Source organism: Carassius carassius, chromosome 28 (assembly GCF_963082965.1).
Source record: "Carassius carassius chromosome 28, fCarCar2.1, whole genome shotgun sequence".
Taxonomy (NCBI): Eukaryota; Metazoa; Chordata; class Actinopteri; order Cypriniformes; family Cyprinidae; genus Carassius; species Carassius carassius.
Genome location: NC_081782.1, coordinates 12,334,820 through 12,344,147, shown reverse-complemented (window position 1 = coordinate 12,344,147; position 9,328 = coordinate 12,334,820). Strand labels below are relative to the sequence as shown.

The 9,328-nt window shown below is 36.2% G+C and overlaps 2 protein-coding genes across 3 annotated transcripts; both read right to left on the bottom strand.

Annotated features, from left to right (window-relative positions):
- Positions 1-1,599: 1,599 nt before the first annotated feature.
- LOC132107964 (exonuclease V-like) lies at positions 1,600-5,211 on the bottom strand. 2 transcript variants are annotated; one of them, XM_059514343.1, is made up of 6 exons: positions 4,930-5,211; positions 4,693-4,771; positions 4,332-4,585; positions 4,143-4,247; positions 3,888-4,060; positions 1,600-2,833 (listed from the first exon to the last, which is right to left on the bottom strand). In XM_059514343.1, exons 1-6 carry the CDS (start codon positions 5,018-5,020, stop codon positions 2,369-2,371), a joined length of 1,167 nt encoding a protein of 388 aa, XP_059370326.1. In that variant the 5' UTR covers positions 5,021-5,211; the 3' UTR covers positions 1,600-2,368. The 2 variants fall into 2 exon arrangements, with proteins under 2 accessions (XP_059370326.1, XP_059370327.1); XM_059514344.1 differs by having other exon boundaries at positions 2,548-2,745.
- Positions 5,212-6,632: 1,421 nt separating this feature from the next.
- On the bottom strand, positions 6,633-9,274 carry LOC132107966 (refilin-B-like). The gene is made up of 3 exons (XM_059514345.1): positions 8,646-9,274; positions 8,233-8,312; positions 6,633-8,051 (listed from the first exon to the last, which is right to left on the bottom strand). The coding sequence occupies exons 1-3, from the start codon at positions 8,832-8,834 to the stop codon at positions 7,736-7,738; spliced, it is 585 nt and encodes a 194-aa protein (XP_059370328.1). The 5' UTR covers positions 8,835-9,274; the 3' UTR covers positions 6,633-7,735.
- Between the last annotated feature and the right edge of the window lie 54 nt (positions 9,275-9,328).

The window sequence follows — 9,328 nt, the reverse complement described above, 5'->3', positions numbered from 1 at the left end:
ATCCTGAAAAATGCATCATGGTTTCTCTAAAAATAATATAACGCCCAATTCTTTTGAAAAGAGAATGCTAAGAATGAATAATCATATGAAATGCTTCGTATTTATTCTAATTCATATTAGAATGATTTCTGAAAGTTCATGTGACACTGACGACTGGAGTAATGGCTGTTGAAAAATCTGTTATTTTAAATTGTAAAATTATTTTACAATACTATAGTTTTTACTGTATTTTTAATCAAATAATTGCAACCCTGGTGAGCATAAGAAAGTCTTTCACAAACATTAGAGTAAATTTTTTTTTACCAAACTCAAAGTTTTGAATAGTATGCAATTGTTATTTACAGTTTTTAGAATATATTACAAAACACTTAAAAGATTTAAAAAAGTGACCTGGTACTGTTCCCATGAGATTCACTCTGTGTAAAATTCTAGAAAAATGATTTTCTTACAGGGAATGATGTAATCCAGTGTAATGACATTTATCAATGTAAGATATCACAATGCAAAATGAATGATTCCAAAGTCCTGACAATCATATACCTGCATTAGCTCCCATGCACTGCGCACTCACATGAACATCAATTAAATCACCCCACATTTGCATCTAGTTTTACACCTCATTTAACCCTTTTTCTCAGGTAAGGTAAAAAAAAAAGGGAACGGAGCCTTCTAACTTCTTTTTGTCTGCACTTTAATGCGATCACTATTCAGAGATCAGGAGAGGCAGGAATTGAGTGAGCAACACAAACAGAGCATGAAACGATAGGCCACAATAGTGTTGCATGGCTCCTCTGTCTGCCAGGTGACATGCGTTTACAAAGGCTAAAGTGAAGTGCTGAAGCTCTTTACTAGAGACTGAGTGAGCAGGAGTGCTTTTAAGAGCCTCGAATGAGGGGTCATTAGCGCTTGAGTGACTTCATCAGACCAGACTGTACTGCAGCTTCCTATGGCTGGAAGATGGTGTGCTTTAGTGCAGACATGAGCAAACAAAGCACTGGGAATGGCTCTTTTAGCCTATCGACTAGCAGATTAGAGCAGACCTCAACCAACACAATCTAATAACGGCTGCTCTCAGCCTCACGGGCGTTCGATGCCTGCGCATGGGCAAAGCCGGGTATCGGATTCAAACACAGCCTCTTCTGTATTGAGATTTGCAGTCATTTGTGAGCTTATTATGAGGTAAGGAATGAGACAATTCATTACTAAAATAAACAAGCCTCCAGAGGGTGTTTAAAACAGCTTGTCATACATGGCCATGCAAAGGAGCCTGCACACCTTAACCAACAACAAATTCAGCTATTGAATGTAAAGATTGACTAAACTGTTTGTATGTTTTAGGTTCAGATGGGAAGCACCCTGAGGGAGTGTGGGGCCTCTTTTAAATGCCAGAAGTGTCATTCAGAGTCTCAGTGTGTCATATTGATAACAAGGACACGCTCCAAGGCCTGCGCTGGGTGACGACACAGAGAACAGCAGTGCTGAGGTCAGTACCAGAGCGGATGAAGTTTCAGGGCCAGATAAACCAGTCTCTTCATATCAACACTAGATTATCACTACGAGCGATCTGATAATCAAAATATGACATTCCAGACTTTGGCACACAGCGCATCATTGATTTAATATTAGCAACTGTCAAATACAAACTGATAATGCCATAGTTATCAAATTGTTTATCATGTTGTCTTGTTGCAGATATGGCTTAACATAAATTCTAAACATTCAGTGATTTAGTAAATAAGAAATGGTTAAATAGCAACATCTAATGGCACATATTTCACTACAGTATGAAGTATTATACAGTACACACATTTCACTTCTACAGTATTAATAAACCATAAAATACAAAAAATCTGAATATACTTAACTGTTTACCTATTAATTTCTTTTACATTATTTCTACATAATGAATACAAATCATACTAATATATATATATATGGGATTCTATTTCATTGTTATTATTATTAATATTACTATTATTATTATTAAGATTTGTTCACTTCAAATGCATTATGTATTTATTAGCATTCTATCAACCACACTTCAGTTATCAGAAAAACATATCCGTTCCACTAGCTAAGTGACATAAACTTCTTAATGCACACAAAGTGAGGAAGCTTTCAGCTTGCTTCCATTAAAAAGCCATTCTAATCAAAAAATGCATTATGCACTATATAATGCATTATACATTCACAAAACTTCACTCACAGTCATTATAGAGGTGCACAATAACATTCACATAATATATGCATATTTTAAACTATAAGACTTAAATAGTAAACATTAGACAATAATTAAAGTATAAAAGTTCATGACATGACAAAAACAGTCGCAACATACAAATGTTTGTATTATCTGTAAAATACTGAATCATGAGCTAGCATGATCTGCTTGTTGGTCAGATACTTGCAATCTATTCTTTGTCCAATTACAAGTTTGTTCATGGAGGCATGATTTACATTTCCAGGCCTCTTCTATGTCCACCCCTTTGGGTTCCCTCTGACCTCTCCAGTAGGCCAGATGACTCTGAAGCTCTGTCCGTAGTTGGGTTTCATCGAAAGGAGCAACCCTGGTCCCAATGGGTCCACTAGAGCCTTGGTGATAGTATTCAATCTGAAGCAGGTCGATGCATGGAAGATCAGAACTAGATACAGTTATTAGCAGAGCATCAACCAGTTCCTCAAAGGTAGTCACCTGGACCCCAATGCTTTTAGCATGGGCCTGGACTCCTGCTCCGAGTACTTGACCTGAGCGCAGTTTAAGGTGATTTAAAACATGGTCTTTCTTCACTTCTCCTCTCACCAGTCCATCAAATAGTAATTTATATAGGCTAACCTGAATAAGATGGATAGTTTAAAGAACATATAAAATGATCCAATATATACAGTATGAGTCAATGATGCAAAAAAAAAAGGAAAAAGGGAAGGAAAAATCTGTCAAAAAACATTTGTAAAGTTCTCAGAAATGTAGTTTTTTTTCCATATTTATTTCATATGGTTCTCAAAATTTCCAACACCTTTAAAAAATGTATCATGGTGAAAAGTATTTTTCCTAATATCATCAATTATTAATTCATTAATATCATTCATTTTAAGGCAGTCACACCACAAGATTTAGCTGGTTGCACCACATGACTTACTTTGCGGGAAAAAATTATAATATGCAGTTGAGTTAAAATATTGTTTTACCAGTGTTATTATTGTTCACTAGAATTGAAATTAAAACTTTTTTGATAATTTAAATAAAACTGAAAATAAAACAAAATCTAAATATGAAATACATTCTTTTTAATATTGCCTTGCATACTAAATGATTATTAAATCATTGAAAATTATTACAACTTAAACTGAAATAAAATACATTAAAAGTAAAAAAACAAATGACTAAACCACATAACCACATGAATAAAAAATTAAATGAGAATTAAAAATACAAAAACAAAATCTAATTCAAATAATAAATACTATAATAGTGGTTACATAATTATACAATACTAACAGATTTTTTTTCTTCAAAGATAATGGTAAACAAATACACCAAACTACTTAAGGTTTTCCTTTTTAGAATTTGAGGCTTTTTATTATGATATCAGGACAGTTATATCACCCTAACATTTTTTATTTTATGCCCCAAAAAATAAAATTCAATCAAATTTTTATAGTGTGTACAGCACTTGTTATTTTCAGGGGCCCATCATTTTAAATGTATTAAAATTTGTATTTTAATAAAAAAGGCCATAAACTGAGCCAACGCCATTGTATATGGACAAATGTATGTGAAATGAAGTTCAGTGAGAACAAGGCAGCTGTTCACAAATGCACAGTGCAATGATTTACTGCTGTATGAGTGAGCACAAAGGCCATACCTGCAATAAATAACCCCCACTCACCTGGAAGCAGTTGACTTTATCTTGTGCAGAGCTAGGCAAGCAGTTCTGTTTGCGCGTCTTGAGCTCATTTAGGACCAGCTCCCCCTTCTGGTTATACATGACTTCATCAATGACCCCCTTGACAAAAACACCTTCCAGCACACCAAAGACAGGAAACTCTCGCACGCGTTCTCCTGAAACACGATGTTTGGAAATTAAATGTTTAAAACTGATCTGAGTACCAAACCTCACATTGTTTTAACATTGTCAACTCACCTGCTTCCAACAGTGCAGTCATGTGCAACATGTTGAGAAGTTTGACGGCTTCTGCATCTTCTCTAGAGCGGATCTCTACAGAGACAACGTCCTTAATCTCCCGTTCTAGAGATGAAAGTCATGGATTGGGTTACTGAACATGATTGAGATATTATGTTGCACTATGTTCAAATGTGTGTCACTGCTCACCTCTTGATAAATGAATTTGCCTTCCGATCTGCACCTCAGCACGTTGCATTTCCTTTCTCTTGACAAATGGCTTTAAAAGACTGTAAACAGTCTTCATCTCACACCAAGACTGGTCGCATAGAAGGGTCACACTCAGATGCCGCTTAAAGAAGCGTTGCATTGGGCTGAAGCTGTTTTCATGAAGGCTTTTTCTCTTAGAACCCCTCACATTTTCTGTACTGACAGTTTCTTGTCCCAAAGCCTCCTCATTCTTGCTAAATAGAAGAATAATGTTATATGACAAAACAAAGAAATAACAAATGTTGCAGTTCAATAGAATAACTTGGTACAATTTTGCACAAACCATCATCATTAGGCTTACTTGTGCACTGAAGAGGTGGACGCACGGGGACTATCAAAGTGTTTACCATCAGATTCACTATTGAGTTGACACTGGGGCTCTCAAAAGACATAAAGCATAGATTGTTTTTATGTTTTTAACATACAATGTACAAGTTGTATCAAAGTTACACACATAATACGACAGTGCCATCATGTGTCCAAAGTAAAAAGTATGACTAAATTCAGAACAAATTACCAAAATGACAAGGTATTTTACCTATGCTTTGTTGCTCGGAAGGGATGTTGAGAAATTCCGAGTCGCTTATATCTTCCCAGTCGTCGAACAATTGTGATCCAGACGCATCCATCTCAAAACGAAACTAAAGGTCTGCCCATTCTAATCTTTACACCATCGTTTCAGAAACATAATATAATCATGTCTATAAAATATACACGCTTGTTTATTTGGTATAGTTGTTTTACATTATATTGCGAAGTTGCATTATTTGGCATACGACATGTTCGAACATTTCCCTACAATGTCCCGCCCCCTTCAACATCCTTGTTTACTTCGAATGTATTCGATTGGCTAATGCTCTATGCCCCGCCCACTTCAATGTTTTCATTAGAAAAGATAAAACTGTTAAAAACATGTTATGCGTGAATGGCAAAAACACTTCCTATGAACTCTGCAAAACAAAACACTTTTATAAAAATGACACGTTCGCACATTTTAAATGAAAAATAGAGCAAATTTATTTATATTTAAACTAGGACATTTATTGTAGGCTACTTTAGAATGTGAAGCTTTAACTCAGAAAAAAGGGTCTCTCACACAAGCCTTCTCATTTTACACACACACACACACACACACACACACACACACACACACACACACAGACACACACTATTTATGTCTATTTATGTATATATAAACGTGTGTGTGTGTGTGTGTGTGTGTGTGTGTGTGTGTGTGTGTATATATATATATATATATATTTATATATATATTTTTTATTTGTCTGTATATATGTGTTTGTGTGTGTGCATATATATATATATATATATATAATAGAGAAGGCTAGAGTTATAGGCCCTTCTCACTACCCAACTGTATTATATGAGAATGAGATGGTCTGATCTGATGTGTTCTGATCCACAGTTTTGTTTTTTGATTGATGTTTTATCAGAGTTAATATGCTCATTTTATTTAAATACTGGAAACAACTACAACTATGGTATACTAAATATATTTCCATGGCAACTATAGAGAATATGAATCTGACATCATGCCACTTTGCTTCTGTGGTCATTATTTGTAAGTCATTTAGTATAAAAGCATCTGATAAAAGAATAAATGTAAATAAATATAGGAAAGATGCTGTACAGCCACTAGTTTTGGCATCTTCACAATTATTTAACATTAACATGATCAAAATCACAGGACTTTTGACATCATCACCTTCAAGTATCAGGTATCAAGAGAGGGTTAACCCTTGAGACAGTTCAGCGGGAAAACAGCACTAGCTGAAACCTCTATAACAGACAAAAAGCCTCTAGACAGTCTAAACAAGCAACACATGAGACCAAGAGAGTGCTGAAGAACAAGCATGAAGGACACACATGCTTCCAGAAGATCTGGAAACAGCAAAAGGGAGTAGAAAACACAAACATTTGTCAGAATCTGTAGCTAGGTCCGACCAATATAAAGACATGTCACCAAAGACATCCATAGGCCAGTCCCAGGAGACTGACTGCCAGTCAGTTCTTGTATTAATTAAAAATAATACATAGTACTATGTAGACTTAAAAACAATTGTCTTCATGTTTAATCTGCATTTAAGGTCATATTTGTAATACTATATCTGTACCTCTAGGTGGCTCTCAAGAATTAGATTAGTTGCTGTCCTACTTTGTGTTTGAACTAGGGTCTTGTTTTCAAGCATGATGCTAAAATGCAAACATTAAAGGCAATGCACGTCACTTTAAAAATTTATTTATTTCATTTTAATAGTTAATAACCATCTTAAAGTAATTTGAGTTAAAAGAATAACAATTTTACACAGCACAGCTACAGAATCTAAAACCAGCACTTGATCAATGATCGTGCACAGAATTAAAGAGAATTAAAACAAGAACAAGAAATAAATAGGGAAATTTGCCACTGATAAAAACATTTTGAACTGAAATGCTGTTATTTACACTATAATTTATTTCAAACACTGGTCTACAGATACTTCTGTCTGCAGTATCAGGCACAATTGAGTTCAGTTTTTAATTTTTCCTTGACGAGTAACATCACAAGCAGAGCTGTGGAAGTTAGCTAGCCTTTACATAAAGAAAATAACAGCATAAGTGTCCTAATGTAGACTTACAGTAGTAAAAATACGCAGATAAGGTTAGTTTAAGATGGAGTTAATGTTTTAACCCAGATACACCCTTGTGCAAAGACACACTAACATACCCTGTTTTTACAGAAAACACTATTTAGGCCCTAATATATGAACGTTACACTTCTACAGCTCAGTGAAAATGAACCTGTTAAATAGAAACATGTGAAAGGTATGTACTAAAAACTCTTTTGTAACCCAGCCCTAGAATGCACTATTGTATTATTCTAATACTCAATTTATGATGGGGTAAATAAGTGCTCTGCAGTAAGTCACATTTCTCAATATCGGCCAACTATGTGTCAACATTAACCTTCAAACCAATGATGGTCCAAGATCAGCACAGAATATCTGAAACTTGAATCTCACTATTAAATAATCATACACATTCCTACATACAATTAAAAACCATTTTTGTACATTACCATTGAGAACTGATGGAGAAAACCCATACAGATCTCCATACGCTACTCCTAACCAAACCTTCAAACAGAACAACACAACACAGTTGTTTACTCTCCTTCAACCTTAAACAAACTAAAACTGCACGTCTTTCTAGGGATCCCCTTTCCAACTTGCAACAATTTCAGTCTGAGTTTCCTTTTTTCCTCTTGGGACTCATTGAATGCAGGCGGTGGTTTATAATTGGTACATATGGGGGTGCAATGTCAGGCACAGATGCCCGAGTGTCTTTCAAAGAGTAGCCTGGCAATCAGAAGCCTGCAGCTCTACAGCAGAGAAGAAGCGCTTGTTCAGCTTGTGCCCGTCATAATTGAGCTGGGTGGTGTAGAAGGTCCGGGTGTGTTTGGGGTACACTATAGTGGTGCTCTGGTAGCGCTGCACCCGCTGGCGGGGCTGGAACTCCAGCTGGGTCTTGTAATGTCTCCAGGTGCTCTGAGGCAGGGCCAACACCGTCTGGCTGCACATCTCCAGACTCAAACCCTTGGGCTGCAGGGTCACGTCCTGGATGAAGTGCCGATCTGAATCATAACGCACTGACGACGTGTATCTGTAAGAACACGTGTAACAAGTTAGTGCTACATATGAACTGCACCTGCCCAGAGCAAATCACCCAAATCCCAAATCATGTGATAGAGTCACAGTTTAGGAGAAAACACACACACACACAAATATATATATATATATATATATATATATATATATATATATATATATATATATAATCTCACCTGATTTCTTTTAGTGGCAGAGGATCAAGTTCAATTCCTTCTCCATAGGACAATGCATGCAACTGGCGATTATTAGGAACCTGTAATTAAGATTTTATTACTTGCTTATTTCTTAAGAAAAGTATTGGTTTATAAATAACAAAAAAAAAATTATCAATTAAAAAAATTAAGTAACGTACAGTTAACACAAATTAACCTAGCTAAATACAAATTAGCATATTATTAACACACACACACACACACACACACACACACACACACATAAATACATATATATATATATATATATATATATATATATATATATATATATATATATATATATATATAGGCTATGTTTATATTCATACATATAAATATTTTATGTACTTTTTATACTATTAATAGCATGGATTTGCATTAAAGAATCATACCACAGCTGTCCCTCTGTTCTCGTCTTCTGTGATCGGGGTTCCAGCCGCAGTGCCCTGCAGTAACCAGACGCTCGGGCTCGGGCTCGGAGGCAGACCGGAGTCAGGACTGTCCAGCGGCCGATCAGCTTTCAAATTCATCTCCAGCGGATCATCGTCACACACATTCCGCAAGTTCAGTCTTCCCACCATTGCTTTTAAAGTTGCTCAACACTTGCGGGCCAGTTCCACAAGCTCTTCAAATAATGCAGTTAAATCGAATTATGTGCAAAATTGTCTTTATCTGTTGTTCTTGCGGGCAACGCGGTTTAACAGTGATCCTGGAGGTTCTGTGTGATGCCGTGAAAGATCGTCGATAATCCGTTTCGTGGCGCTGGCTCACCGCTCCCGTTTCTTCAGAGACTTTGAAAAGCAGATCTGAAGGAGCTGCAACTGTGCTTTTTGTCGCCAAGTGAAAAATGGATTTATAAAAAGTCAGAATAGAATGTTAAATAAAAAGTTCCCTGATTTTGCTCTTTAGCGCATTCAGTCAGGTGCTCTTCGCCGGGGAAGGTACTTCAAGTTTCCCCTCTTGTCAGCCTGAGTGCCTGCCTTCAAAATTGTCCACAGTCAAAGACGTTCATTGTTTTCAAGCGCCTGCGAGAAGGGAGACGCCTTTAAAACTGCCTCCCACTGCTGATTGGAGT

Coding starts and splice junctions, on each gene's coding strand:
- LOC132107964 (XM_059514343.1), bottom strand. CDS start 5,020: ATGGATGCGTCTGGATCACAATTGTTCGACGACTGGGAAGATATAAGC. Junction 4,772..4,929: donor TTCCGAGCAACAAAGCATAG/GTAAAATACCTT, acceptor ATGTCTTTTGAG/AGCCCCAGTGTCAACTCAAT. Junction 2,834..3,887: donor ATAAAGTCAACTGCTTCCAG/GTGAGTGGGGGT, acceptor CATCTTATTCAG/GTTAGCCTATATAAATTACT.
- LOC132107966 (XM_059514345.1), bottom strand. CDS start 8,834: ATGGTGGGAAGACTGAACTTGCGGAATGTGTGTGACGATGATCCGCTG. Junction 8,313..8,645: donor AGAACAGAGGGACAGCTGTG/GTATGATTCTTT, acceptor TCTTAATTACAG/GTTCCTAATAATCGCCAGTT. Junction 8,052..8,232: donor CTGCCACTAAAAGAAATCAG/GTGAGATTATAT, acceptor GTGTTCTTACAG/ATACACGTCGTCAGTGCGTT.